The sequence below is a fragment of the Zalophus californianus genome, chromosome 6 (assembly GCF_009762305.2).
Source record: "Zalophus californianus isolate mZalCal1 chromosome 6, mZalCal1.pri.v2, whole genome shotgun sequence".
In the NCBI taxonomy this organism is placed as follows: Eukaryota; Metazoa; Chordata; class Mammalia; order Carnivora; family Otariidae; genus Zalophus; species Zalophus californianus.
In genome coordinates, this window is record NC_045600.1 from 28225509 (window position 1) to 28240684 (window position 15176).

The following is a 15176-nucleotide window of genomic DNA, read 5'->3' on the forward strand; positions in this document are numbered from 1 at the left end:
CTGTGAGCCAGTTTTTACTTACACTCCGGTTATGACCAGCACACTACTGCTAAAGTTAGTTTATAATATTCTGTGACAGAAAACAGATATTCTAAACTCCAAGGAGAACCGCAAACCAGATCACATGATAGGCTGGAGAGAAAGCAGGCACAAGAAGAAAAGCTGGCCCTTCTGTTCAGCCAGAAGGAGAGACTAAGTTTCTCACAAATGCTTGCAGTCTGATCACCATGGCTAAGGGCGGTCAGTGGTAGAAGAAGGGTTGTGCCCAGCAAAGCTTTGCTTAGAGGAGTCATGTGCCCACAGGCTGATGGCTCTGTTCATGTCCCCAGCTGAGCTGCCCTGGGTCTCAGCCCAACAGCCCAGTTCAAAGGTACACTGAAATGAAAGGTAAGGCAGAAGGGAAAGCACAAAACACCCACTGTGAGGTTCTTGAGGAATAACTTGGTTCTCCTCCTTAACATCTGCCCACGGAATGTTAGCTCATTTTGTCCCATTGGCTATTAGAGGCCCTTTCTCTTCTTGGCAGCTGGTTCTCTTCCTGACCCTAGGTCCTCCCACGCACGGCTCACCGAGTAAAATCATAGCTTTCTCCAAACTCTTACTTTGTATTGATACAGCGGACTTTATAAACTACCAGCTTTTGGCTGTTGATTCAAATTCCGACCCACAGTCAGAGACAATGGATTGTAGTTAAAAAAAAAAAAAAGAAAAAAGAAAAAAGAAAAACCAGGACAGAAAGTGCTTCACCAGCCATTTTATTCGTCTTTAATTCCACTGTCTTAGGGCACACATTGTATTTGCTATTGAAGAAATTATGACAGCGAGGCTGACAGCACTGATTCAGAACACATTCTTTGCACCACACAAAGAGTAAAATCCTAGAGTAACTGGGTCATCTGTTACCACAACAGAGCTGTCTCATTTGCTGTATAAGAGAATGCTTATGCGGGAGTCAGGGAAAGACGGGAAGAATGGAAGCATCCAGGGGCACGTGAACCTACAAGTATGTCTAAAAATAAAGAATTTGGTGGAAAATCCAAAATGCACCTAAGGCTAATAGGAAACCATTTGGATACAGTTCCATTCTTTCCAGAAATTACTGAATTTGGAACCTGAGGTTAAGACTTTTAGGATAAAGCAACCTCAAATCAGTTCAGACTGGCCGTGGGAAGAAATGGCAACCGTTGATGGTACTGAGTTTCAGTGCTTGAAAACGAGACTTTTCAAAAAATCAACCTAGACACCTGACTTGACTCAAGGTGGAAAAAAAAATGTCTTATCTAAAAATGGTTAAGTCTGCAGCAAAAAGGTCTGAAAGTGAAAGTTGGAGCCCCTTTTCAAAAACCTTTTCATCTTGCTGCTGGTGCTCGCTCTCCTTACAGTACCTCTGGAAAAGGTTCAGAATTCAAGACAAGTTTATTAGGTTGATCTTCAACATGTAGTTTAAGATGAAGAGTCCTGTTTGGTTTAAACCACGCCATTTAATTTCTTGGTAATGGTAGTCCTGAGAGTCTGCAGTGTTGGTAAAATCCACCTGTGACCAAGGGTTACACTGCTGGTGGGAGCACAGCAACTTCATGGTCCGTCCCTGCTCCTCAGCCTTGTCCCTCAAATCTGGTAGTTTTTGCACCGAGGGACTCAGTCCATCACAATGACGTATGTCCAAACCATTTTCTGTAGATACCTCCTTCCAGCGCCCAATGGTACAGGTGGTCAGGAAGACTTGGAAGGAAACTGCAAAAAGTCCAGCTGGGAATCTTGCCTTTGTTAGATGTGGACACAGGAAAATCATCTTTGTCCTCCCCAGATTTTATTATAGTCAAAGGAGAAAAATCCATGGGATTCTAATTGCAAATATGCTAAATATAAAATTGATGGAATGCTAACTGGTCCATAAAGGGCTGTACAAGATAATCTGTGGCAAAGTAGAAAACCAGCCCAAAAGTGATAGAGATCGGAAGAGCTGGCAATGCTTTCTTGAAAATGGCGAGGAGTAACAATGTAAGGCACAAACCCTGTGGAGAGGAGGGGAAAAGACACAAACTCAGACAAAAGTATGGAAGTATTTCATGTAAAAACAACCCCATCACAAGTCCTGGTCTTAATTTAGTTCACTGAATTGAATACTATCCTTTGAGGTTAAATTTTAGGACAATTTTTTTAAATAAATTTGGAAACATTTATTTTCCTTTGCAGCATAGGGTTCATAATGCATACACTGTTGATACTTCACCCTCTAATTCTAGGTAAGAAATAGAACCCGGGACGCCTGGGTGGCTCAGTTGGTTAAGCGGCTGCCTTCGGCCCGGGTCATGATCCCAGGGTCCTGGGATCGAGTCCCACATTGGGCTCCTTGCTCGGCGGGGAGCCTGCTTCTCCCTCTCTCTCCCTCTGCTTGTGCTCTCTCTGTCAAATAAATAAAATCTTTAAAAAAAAAAAAAAAAAAAAAAGAAATAGAACCCAAAAATAAGTATAACTATTTTAAATAACTGACATTTCTAATTAAAATACTGAGTCGGCTAACTGTGAGTTTAGTTTGGCTGGCTAAAATCCCAGAAGTGAAAAGCATCCTCTGTGTTGTATGGGGGCAAAGAGGTGCTCACAGAATAAACCAGTAAAAGTTTATGATGCATACATAGGTTTCTCTCACTATCTGAAAGTAGAGCATTCCTATGAAGCCTTTTGTAAGCCAAATGGCATGAAGTGAAGCATATCGCCATTTTCTCAGAGTTCGAATTATGCCACTTGACTTTTATGAAAGACCATTAGTATGGGAATTTTTTTTTTTTTTAAAGCAAAAATCCTCCTTGGATTTCTTTTGGTTAGCAAAAATAGCTAAGTGAACTTTCAGAAAGTGGAGGAATACCTGTAAACGCAGAGCAGTCATATAATATTGTCCATTTTTTAACCCTAGCTATTGAGACAAGGTCTAAAAACTGCGCATCATTTCAGCTTTATCCAGAATAAGTCATTTTCTTCTTAAAAGATACCACACATTCAGAAAACTAACCTCAAAAGAAAAATGAAACACATGAAAAATTTTAACTGGTTTTATTATCATGACAAACCACAGATGTCATCATAAAATAAATGCATAAGAGGCTCTCATCTAACTTCACTCACATATACCAAAGACATCGCATCTTTAGCAAAAATACCAATAAGATATATCTTATGACTTATAGTTTTGAAAGCTTCAAGGTTCATGTTGTGACACTAAAAGCAAGATCTATACGGCATCATGCACTGTGTTAGCTTTTCTTGCCTCATACTTGCTGCCCAAGGAGCACCATCTGCTGCAGGCTGTGGCATTAAAGGCAAAATCACCACCAGACTCAGGGACTCAGTAAGGATCCAAGTACCCCTTTAAGACTGATCTAACACAACTAACTTCCTACATATCTATGCTGCCAGGCTTGAACAGCAGTTCCTAATCCGAGGTGCCTATCAGAACTTTTCGGGGAACTTCTAAAAAAAAAAACAAACAAAAACACCCCACATACAATTAAAACTAATTTAAATATCTCAGGGCAGGGACCCCTGGCTGGCTCAGTCAGAGGAGCATGCAACTCTTGATCTAAGGGTTCTGAGTTCAAACCCCACACTGGGTGTAGAGATTACTTAAATGAAACATAAACAAAACAAAACAAAACAACAAACAAACTCAGGGCAGGGACGCAGAGTTCTAAAAGCTCCCAGGTGATTTTAATGGGTGGCCAGGTGGCAACCCATTCAGGTAAGTTTCAATTTTTTTTTTTAAAGCTCTCCAGGTGCCTGGCACACTCAGCCCAGCTGGGGTTAAAACGGACCACCTTAAAGGGACGACATAATCAGAGTTTTGAGATGAGGAGCTGGGACATGTTTTTATTAGTGTATACTTACAATTAATATGGCTACGAAACAGGCTATGGTTGTGTTCCAGTCTCCACTGGCTGTTGCAGAAGCTTTACCAACCAGAACACTGTAGAAAATGAAATCTCCTAATCCAAGTTTTACTCCCCCTAAAAAAAGAAAAATTATGAAGTTCGTCACTCTTTGAGATCGACTCAAAAATGTAACTGCTGCAAAAAAAAAAAAAAAAAGTCACTGCTGCATTCCATCCTGTACTGAATGAGAAAACAGTAAATGATACATAAAATTCGGCTTTAGCTAGGTTTTCTTTTTTGGTTCCCTCCAATATGAATTTCAGATTCTATGTAGCTAACTCTGGGGTCTTTAACAATAGATGCTGTTGTTATATATAAAAAGAACAATAAATAATAACTGTCCTTACTGAATGCCTTTACACATGGCACTTGTGCTCATAAATCCTCACAAGAACTCCTATGATAGGTATAATTTACTTCATAAAATATACCCACTGTAAATGTACAGTTCAATTATTGTAAAAAAATTTATAGAGTTGTCCAACCATCACCACAATCCACCACATTTCCACCACCCCAGGCCTTTTGCAACCACTGATCTGTTTTCTCTCTATATATGACTCTTCTAGACATTTCAAAGAAATGGACTCATAACAGTATGTAGTCTTTGTGACTCACTTCTTTCACATAACCTATTTTTGAGGTTTATCCATGATATTACATGTATCTGTATGGTTTCTTTTTACTGATGAATAGTTTTCCATTGTATGAGATACATTTTACCAGTTGATGGACATTTGGCTTGTTTTCAGTTTGGGGCTATTATGAATAATGGTGCTATGAACATTATGCTGTGACCAAGGGTACACATCTTTGTGTGGACACGGTTTTCATTTCCGTTGGGTAGATTCCTACAAATGGAATTGCTAGGTTATATGGTAAGTTTATCTTTAGTTTTTTAAGAAACTGCCAAATTGTTTTCTATACTGGCTCTACCACTCTACATGGCCACCAGCAACACAGGAGCATTCTGGTTCCTTCACATCCTTCACCAACACTTGGTACTGCTAGTCTGTTTGATTATAGCCATTCTGATTAATGATGTTGAGCAACTTTTCATGTGCTTATTAGCTCTTATATTTCTCCTTTGGTGAAATGTTTAGCCAAAGCATTTCCCTATTTTTTACTGGGGTTATCTTTTTTTTTTAATTGTATTTAAATGTGAACCAGAAATGTTTATTGCAGAAATCTGGTCAAAGTCCTCATCAGGTGGCCCCTGTTGAGGTTGGACTGGGGCCCTCTGTTCAGTGCTGGGCATATGTAAGTTATCTTCTATTATTGAGTTGTGAGCATTATTTTTTTAAAGATTTTATTTATTTATTTATTTGAGAGTGAGTGAGAGCGAACAAGTAACCACAAGTGGGGGTGGAGGGGCAGGCAGAGGAAGAGGAGAAGCAGACTCCCCCCTGAGCAGGGAGCCCCATGCGGGGCTCGATCCCAGGACCCTGGGGTCATGACCTGAGCCGAAGGCAGTCGCTTAAGTGGCACCGACTGAGCCACCCAGGTGCTTCTGAGCATTCTTTACACATCCTCAACACAAGTTCTTCAACAGGATTTGAAATATGATTTGTAAATATTTTCTTAGTCTGTGTCTTCTCTTCCTTAAGAGTATCTTTTCTAAAACATTTTTAATTGTGGTAAAATACACAATTCGATGGCATTAAACTGACACTACTGTGCTACCATCCTCATCCCCCATTCACAGAATTCTTTACATCTTGCAAAACTGAAGCTCTGTGGTCATTAAACACAAACTGCTCCTTCTCTCCCTCCAGCCTCTGGCAACCACCATTCTGTTTTCTGAGTTTGACTACTCTAAGTACCTCATATAAGTGGAATCACACAGTATATATTTTTGTGACTGGCTTATTTCACTTAGCGTAACACCCTCAAGTTCATCCATGTTATAGCATCTGTTAGAATTTCCTTCCTTGGGGTGCCTGGGTGGCTCAGTCAGGCGAGCGTCTGCCTTCGGCTCAGGTCATGATCACTGGGGTCCTGGGATCGAGCCCCACGGTGGGTTCCCTGCTCAGCGGGGTCTGCTTCTCCCTCCTCTGCCTGCCACTCCCCTGCTCATGCTCTCTCTCTCAACAAAAAATCTTAACCAAAAATAAAAAAAGAATTTCCTCCCTTTTTAAGCCTAACAATATTCCATTGTATGTATACACATTTTATTTACACACTCATCCATCAATGGACACTTGGGTTGCTTCCACCTCATGGCCACTGTGGATAATGCTATGAAATTGGGTGTACAAATATCTCTTCTTTTTTTAAAATTTTTTTAAAGATTTTATTTATTTATTTGAGAGACAGAGAATGAGAAATAGAAAGCACAAGAGGGGAGAAGGTCAGAGGGAGAAGCAGACTCCCCGCCGAGGAGGGAGCCCGATGCGGGACTCGATCCCGGGACTCCAGGATCATGACCTGAGTCGAAGGCAGTCGCTTAACCAACTGAGCCACCCAGGCGCCCCCAAATATCTCTTCTCTTAATGGTATCTTTTGTAGTGCAAACGTTTTTGATTCTGGCGAAGTCCAGTCTATCAATTTTTTCTTCTATGTATCAGTGTTGTATTGAAGAACTCTGCCCAACGCAAGGTCATAAAGTTTTTCTTCTGTTTTCTTCTAGAAGTTTTAGTTTTACAAACACTTACATTTCAGTTTATGATCCATTTTGAGTTCATTTTTGATTGTGTGTATGACGGACGGACAGGGTGAGGCAGGGGTTTCCATTCATTCTTTTGCATGTGGATATCTAATTGTCCCAGCACCATTCCTGTTGAATTATTTTAGCACCTTTGTAACAATTACTGACCATAATCGTAAGGGTTTACTTCTAGATTCGCAATTCTGTTCCACTGATTTATATGCCTGTCCTTGTGCCTGGATTGATTACTATGCCTTTAGAGTAAGTTTTGATGTCAGAGAGTGTAAATCCACTAATTTTTTCTTCTCTTTCAAAATTGTTTTGGATATTCAAAGTTCTTTACATTTCCATCAGCTTGCAGACAATGACAAGCTGATCCTAAAACTTGGAACAAACATGCAAAGGCCCTACCGTTTTGTTATCAAATATTTTTTCCCTTCAAATTCTTTTCAAAACAATATATAATTAAGTAAAGGCTAAACAATGGATTCAAAAGATATGTTTTAACTTTGGGTGCCATTACTAATCCATAAAGCTTTACAACTGGCTTTCACCTTTCTGTTAACTATTCCCAGCTGAAGTTTGAGCCAGCCTGGTTCTTAAAGTTTTGTTGTCTGGGTTAGAGAACCACTTCCAGGAGATAGAGGTGGAGGGCCCTGAGAGGTATGATCTGTTCCACATGTGGGTGAGAAAGAAGCAGAGTGCTGGTTAATAAGATATTACTGAGAAACCAGTGTTCTTCTTGAGTTGTGGGAGCCAGAGCAAAATCTTCCTTAATGGAAAAGATAAACATATGACCCATGAAATCTGAAGCTATGAATTACAGTGTCAACCACCCTTTAACTTGCTAACCTTCCCAGACTGATGAATACTCTCTCCAGTTTCATGTGTACAGAAGAGGCCAGCTCTACTACTTAAGTACTTGTGTGATCCAGAGCAAGTTGATTAACTATTTAATCCTCAAATCCCTCAGCTCTAAGATGGGGGATTTCAGAGTTGTTATCAAGAGTTAAAAAATAGGGTGCCTGGGTGGCTCAGTTGGTTAAGCGACTGCCTTCGGCTCAGGTCATGATCCTGTCCCAGGATCCAGGCCCACATCAGGCTCCCTACTCAGCAGGGAGTCTGTTTCTCCCTCTGACCCTCCCCCCTCTCATGCTCTCTCTCTCAAATAAATAAAATATTTAAAAAAAAAAAGTTAAAAAGTAATACAGGAAAAGTTCTGCACACAAAGGCTAAACAATAATAACCTTAGAAAGACTGATTTCAAATGTTAAGTGCTATAAGTAAAACTAAATTCTTCAGAAAAAAATGTTATAGAAATGAAATTTTTAAAATAATGCAGGAAAAAAAATTTGCCTTTACCTGAAAACAAACTTGTAGCTAGAATAAAGAACCATTACAACCCAATAATAAAAAGAGACAAATAAAAATGGTCAAAGGATCTGAATACAATTCTCCAAAGAAAATATAAAAATGGCCAATAAGCACACACAAAAAATACTCAACATCATCAGCCATTAGGGAAATGCAAATGAAAACCATAATAAGATATTACTTTATACCCACTAGAATGATTACAATGAAAAAGACAGATAATAAGTGTTGGTGAGGATGTGGAAAAATTGGAGCATTCACACACTGCTGGTGGGAAGGATGGCTGCTTTGGAAAACAGTCTGGCAGTTCCTGAAAAGGTTAAACAGAGTTACCATATGACCCAGCAATTCCACTCCTGGGTATATACCCAAGAGAAATAAAAACATGTCCACACAAAAACTTGTACATGAGTATTGATAGCAACATTATGCATAACAGCCCAAAATGAAAACAGCCTAGATGTCTGTTAATTGATGAATGGGTAATAAATATAATATATAATATAAAAATAATATGTGGGATATACATGAAATGCAATATTATTTGGCTATAAAAAGAAATGGAAGTACAGACACACACTACAACAGAGATGAACTTTGAAAACATAATCCTAAGTGAAAGAAACCAGTACAAAGGACCATATATTGTAGGATTCCATTTATATGAAATGTCCAGGATAGGCAAATCTATTAAAATAGTGTATTTGTTGGTGTTGTGGGGGGACATGGGGGCTAATGAGTTTGGGGTTTCTTTTTGACATGATGAAAATGTTCTAAAATTCACTTGTGGGGATGGTTGCACAGTTCTGTGAATGTAATAAAAATGATTGCATTATGTACTTTAAATGGGGGGATGGGAGGGATTGGAGAGCTGGACAGCTAAGGAGTGTGAGTTCTTTTCGAGGTAATGAGACTATTCTAAAATTAATTGTGGTGATGGCTGAACAATTCTGGGAATATATTAAAAAGCTATCAAAAAGTAAACAAAAAGGGGCGCCTGGGTGGCTCAGTCGTTAAGCGTCTGCCTTCAGCTCGGGTCGTGATCCCAGGGTCCTGGGATGGAGTCTTGCATCAGGCTCCCTGCTCAGGGGGGAACCTGCTTCTCCCTCTCCTACTCCCCCTGTTTGTGTTGCCTCTCTCGCTGTGTCTCACTGTCTCGGTCAAATAAATAAATAAAATCTTAAAACAAAAAAAAACTTCTTAAAAAAAAAGTAAACAAAAATGGGGCGCCTGGGTGGCTCGGTCAGTTGAGCGTCTGCCTTCAGCTCAGGTCATGATCTCGGGGTCTTGGGACAGAGTCCCACATCGGGCTCTACACGGCGGAGAGCCTGCTTCTCCCTCTCCCTGCCACTCGCCCTGCTTGTGCACTCTGTTAAATAAATGGGTAAAATCTTAAAAAAAAAAAAAAAAGTAAACAGGGTGATGGGTATTGAGGAGGGCATGTGCTGTGATGAGCATTGGGTGTTATACATAACTGATGAATTGTTGAACACTGCATCAAAAACTAAAGATGTACTATACAGTGGCTAACTGAACATAATTAAAAAAAAAAAAAGAGAGAGCACTCAAACACAAGGGCAGTCATGAAATAGTCGTGCTGCCTCTATGCTCAACGGCTATATTACTTCTTTCTTTTGGCTGTAGGCACTCTTGACAAAAGAGAGGAACAGAAGAGTCAACCTAATAACGGTGGTAACTTTGCAGGCAGAGAATATATCAGCAAAGACAAGCTCAAGCCCGGCTGTCAGATGAGACAACTATGTCTAGTTTCCCTGGAGTGTGAAAGTCACAGGCTGCAGCTGGCTCTAACATCTGGAAAACTCAGCGAAGCACCAAAGTCAAGGATATACCCAGGTTCTGACCCAGTTAAGAGAGTAAGGCTGAGCTGTAAGAAGTGTTCTGCTCAAGCTGAAGGATAATGTCAAGATCATAATAATTAGTGATCAGTAAATAAAGAAGCTAAGAAATCTAGGTGTTTATTTCTTTAAAACTACTTAATATTTTCAATATAATGTCTTATTCCAGGGCTTCACTTTCGTGAGAAGAAAAAAAAACACCAAGAATAATTTAGTTGGAATATGTGTTAATCTCTTAACAAATCACACCTTTAAGACTAACTGAAGAGATGACTGAGCCCTAACCAAGGGGCTCTACTGGCTGATAATGTTCCCAAGAAGCCCCAAGGGCTAACCGAAATCTAAATGCCAACATATCTTAGACATTGAATAAATGCTTGCATTTCTCCCCATAACCTAAATCCCTCTGATTTTCTTTAAAATTCATAAAATACAGTGCTTGCCAGCAAAGGGAATAATGTGTAAAAGGCTGAAACATTCAAATCCACAGGTCTCTGCACAGCAAAGAGGAAATACATTAAAGAAATTTTTGTATACAAATATTGCAGTCATGAAGTCTTACTGCAATAATAATTCTGAAAACATCTTTTACCTCACAAAACAAATGCCAAAATTCAGTCTATAAAGGGCCATTTCCAAAAATGTGAGGGGCAGAATCTGGCCCATTAACAAACTGAACTATGAGAAAAGCAACAACTATTAGTAGGTCCCACTAAAAGCTACACTCTGTTATTCAGAATTAGACTGTAACACTCTCCATTCATTTTATTTTTGAAGAGGTTGGTAATGCAGCACATAAAGGAACCCATGACTGTTGAACACAGAGAAATGCACATACTTTCTTCTGGATCCTCACTGGCAAGGATGTTGCTGGAAAGTTCCTGCACAGCAGCTCGTGTCTCAGTCGTAGAATGATGAGGCCCTAGGTGACTGTCCCTCTGGGCTTCCCACTCTTCACTGAAGCCACCATCATCGCTCTCTGTCACAGGGTCTTGGGTCTCGCTTTCGGTGCCTTCAAGAGAAAGTAGAGATTACAGCTCTGTAACATTTAGAAAAATTTCTTAATACCTTTAAGAAAACTACATGGAAACGGTAACTACCCAACTGTCATATAACTAGGTTAGTTGGTTCTTAAACCACAAATAAGCTGTAAAAATGCCTGACGTTTGCTTGACCAATAACTATTTCCCTCCTTGTTTCCTGAGGGCAGAGTCCTGATTTCTTTGGGTTTCCACCTCTCATGCACATGTCTCTAGCAGTAAATCATGATCAAGCCAAGCCAAGCATGGTAACCTCATTCCTCTTCCCAATGGAAGCTCTAAGGGTGGGGCTGATACTAGCCAATGTGTGGTGAGGCAAAGTCTGCTCTGAATTTGGGGGAAATTTTTCTCACTCTTTGAGACTCAAGGAAGAAACAAACAGCCCCTTTCTAACCCTGGATGATGTCTCATCTGGATATAATGGCTGGAACTACAGTTGTCATCTTCTGACCATGAGAAGCAGCGGGCTGAGGACCAAACCCGTATCTAAGAATGGCAGAGCAGGAAGATGGAAAGAACCTGGGCCCTTGATGACATCAGTGGATCATAAAACTGACCAACCCTATAAATGCCTGCACCTCAGGACTTCTGGTCATATGAGAGAACATAATCTTCTTTGTTTAAAGCAACTGAGTTGGGTTTTCTGATCTTGGCAGCTGAAAGCCTAACTGATGACACTCACCTGTGGCTTCAGTGACTAAGATAAAAAGTAGACCATTATTGTGGGGTGGGGTAGGAAAGGAGGGGGTGAATTTTTTTATGGGTCGGTCATTTTGTTATAATGACTATCAATCAGACTGAAAATTGTGAGCATAACATGACAGTCTTGAGAAACGTCCATACATCAAAGATAATTAGGATACGTAAATGAAGTTGATAACTTTTTTCTTCCTTCATTATTATATTTAATAAAAGTAAAACATGTTCATAGAGGTAGATTTACCATGAAGATACACTTCAGGCCTCTCACACGGAATTCTTCAGGGAGGCGATAGCAATTCTGTATTTGTAACTCGTATTCTTTTTCTTAACCAAGTCCTCAACTAATCCTGAATCTTCCATGGTTTGGAGTTTACAAAATCATATAAGCCTAAGATTTATAAATAAAAACAGCAGTCCCTGCTCTGCCCCATACCTCCTCACTCCTACCTGCGAACCTTTCAAGCCACCCCTTTTGGAACCCTATGTCTTTCTGTTCCAATCTAACTTCTAGGTCTTCTAACAGAGTTTTTTAGCTAGTGGGTAGCACCTCCCTTCCAGGGAGTGTTTGGAAATATCTAGGATGGAGGGCTTTTTGCCTACTGCAATACGTTGAAGCCACTATTAGCATTTAGTGAGTGAGGGGCCAGATGTGCTAAAAAACCTGCAACGAGGGGAAGTCCCACACAATGAAGAAATGCCCACCCAAAATACCACAGCACTCCCACTGAGGAACTCTGTAAGTTCACCTAGCTCCTTCTAACTTCAAGGCTCTTTCGCGTTGTTTCCTCTTCTGGAAAGTTCTACTTGTCAGTTGGTTGTCACCTATTATCACTTCCTCAGGGAAGCCTTCCTGACTTTACATATCAAAAATGATACTCCCCTACTATAAACTTTCATAGCAACCATACTTCTCCTTTGTAGTGCTTATCACAACTGTATGAATGAATTATTTATGGAATTATTTGTTGAACATTTGTGTCTGTCCAAATAGGTTATAAGCTCCAAACGGACAGGATATCTTGTTCAGTGCTACATTCCCAGTGCCTAGGAAAATACCAGGCGCACAGTTAGGCGCTCAATCAATATTTGTCAAGGGGCGCCTGGGTGGCTCAGATGGTTAAGCATCTGCTTTCGGCTCAGTTCATGGACCTCCAGGTCCTGGGATCAAGCCCCAAGTTGGGCTCCCTATGCTTTGGAGAGTCTGCTTCTCCCTCTCCCTCCCCTCCTGCTCATGTTTCTTCTCTCTATCTCTCTGTCTCAAATGAATAAATAGAAATCTTAAAAATACTTGTCAAAAGAATAAAATCTTTTTCACCAGACTCATATATATACTCACAGACAACTCATCTTTTAATTGTCTTTAGCTTAACACAGATCAACACAATAGCCAGACTTATAGCAATTGTTTCCAATATATTTCCTTCTTCTCCACCAGGTCTCCTACTGGTTCTGCTGCCTTGCTCACTGCAGAATTTCCAGTTAAAAGTGTGCTCTTTGCTGTTACCCAAATTCTAACTCAGCGGACTTCATGGCTCTTTAAACCTAAACTTTCCTTTTCCCGACAGACAGTAACCCAGTTAAGGCCCTTTTTTCTTCTCTCACCAATCTTTGCCTATTTCTCACAGCTTCCTCTAAGGTTAGCTCTTTTTTTTCCTTTAAAATTTTCTTCCTTCTTGGGGCACCTGGGTGGCTCAGTCCTTAAGTGTCTGCCTTCGGCTCAAGTCACGGTCCCAGGGTCCTGGGATCGAGCCCCGAGTTGGGCTCCCTGCTCGGCAGGGAGGCCTGCTTCTCCCCCTCACTACCCCCCTGCTTGTGTTCCCTCTCTCGCTGTCTCTGTCAATTAAATAAATAAAATCTTTAAAAAAAAAAAAGTTTCCTTTCTTCTTGACTATTTTAAGTGTGCCATTATTCCAATTCTAACAACTCCTATTCTGTGTACCCACAAGAGGGCTTTCAATCTCCCAGCCTGGATCATCAGTTTTATCCTCCTCCAGAAAGTCATGTCCACCTGGAATATTTTATCTTCTTGGCATAAACATGATCGCATCTCAAGTCAAATTATATTTAAGTTACGCTGGCCATATCAGACAAGAGGCTCTCAGTTTTACACGTTTGGAGAGCAAGATTATTTTTTCTTTTTTAAATCACAGCCTCAACTTGAACCTTTCCATACTGGTATTAATGGTATTTAATGGCAGAAATTCTTTACCTAGGTCTCTTGGCTGTATGGTTGGGTTTAGAACACCTGAATTTCTTAAATATTTATCTGTATTTACTGGTATTACCATAGCTTCCAGGAGATTCTCAAGAGTCCATGACCAAAGACAGAGGTTAAAATCACTGCTTCATAGCTCACTGTTAGCCAATATAACAGGACAGTGACCCGGAAAAACCAGGAAATTACCAAATAAAAGACACCTACTTTGTGCATTATAATTGGAGTTTCTGGATACATTCCTTTGGGCTTCTGGATCTCCTTCTGCCATATTCACCAGCCACACCATTGTTGCTAATGAGAAAGACAAAAATCCAGGTAAGAACTTGAAACACAGAAAGTACATGAATAGAGAACAGGCCATTATCTTTCTACAGAAATCACCAATCTTCTTAATGTTGCCTTAAGAATCCTTAACAATCAGAAATTGCATATTTAAATATGCATTAATTAAATTAATTAAATAAATGCATATTTAAAACCACAAAAGACTTTCTTTGATTTTGGCAGATTAAAGAAAAGATTTTTTTTTTTTATAGATTTTATTTATTTATTTGACAGAGAGAGACATAGTGAGAGAGGGAACACAAGCGGGGTTGGGGGAGCAGGAGAGGGAGAAGCAGGCTCCCCCCCAAGCAGGGAGCCCGATGTGGGGCTCGATCCCAGGACCCTGGGATCACGACCTGAGCTAAAGGCAGACACTTAACAACTGAGCCACCCAGGCGACCCTAAAGAAAAAATTCTACAACTGAGAGTTTACTCTAGCCTTCAAACTACAGCTGCTATTGTAAAACCATAAATTTCATCATTTCCAGTCCCTGAAAAGTAACCATAGGGAAAACTGTTCAGGCCAGCAAGACCCTACTGAAAAAACAGCTGGACTAGTTGAATATCCTAAAATAATGTGAAATCACTGATGAAAAACACTGATGAAAATTACTTATTGGAACTAAATTAGAGGACAAACCGGGATTCTCAAAAGTATCACATAATCATTATGATTCTAAGGATGCCTGACCTCTGGGATATTCAATAATGCTAAACTGTGATATACAAGGAATAAAAAAAGGTTAAAAGCAATAAACACAAAGGGGATAGTCAACCGGCCTATTCTATGTCCCTTCCACAAAAATACATATAATCCATAGAGATCTAAATATATAACACATACATCTCTGTCATATTTTAAGGGACAACATGAATACATTAAAATGGTGCTTCTCATATATTGCAGGTGGGATGAAAAATGGAAGAGCCCCTACATAGCCCCTTACTGAAGGGGAATTTGGTAACATCTAACAAAACTACATATGCCATTACTCAGCCATAAAAAAGAATGAAGTTGAGGCACCTGGGTGGCTCAGACAGTTAAGCATCCAACTCGATTTCGGCTAAGGGTATGATCTTGGGGTTGTG

The 15176-nt window shown here is 40.1% G+C and overlaps 1 protein-coding gene across 5 annotated transcripts in view; it reads right to left on the reverse strand.

Annotated features, from left to right (window-relative positions):
• Positions 1 to 739: 739 nt before the first annotated feature.
• The window catches only part of PSEN1 (presenilin 1), a 71265-nt gene continuing 56828 nt past the window's right edge, over positions 740 to 15176 (reverse strand). For all 5 annotated transcript variants that reach the window (XM_027569666.2, XM_027569667.2, XM_027569662.2 and 2 more), the window contains 4 exons: positions 13968 to 14054; positions 10642 to 10815; positions 3883 to 4001; positions 740 to 2015 (listed from right to left, as the gene is read on the reverse strand). In XM_027569666.2, coding sequence (XP_027425467.1) covers positions 1860 to 2015; positions 3883 to 4001; positions 10642 to 10815; positions 13968 to 14054 — 536 coding nt within the window. In that variant the 3' untranslated portion in view covers positions 740 to 1859. The remainder of the gene's footprint in view (positions 2016 to 3882; positions 4002 to 10641; positions 10816 to 13967; positions 14055 to 15176) is intronic.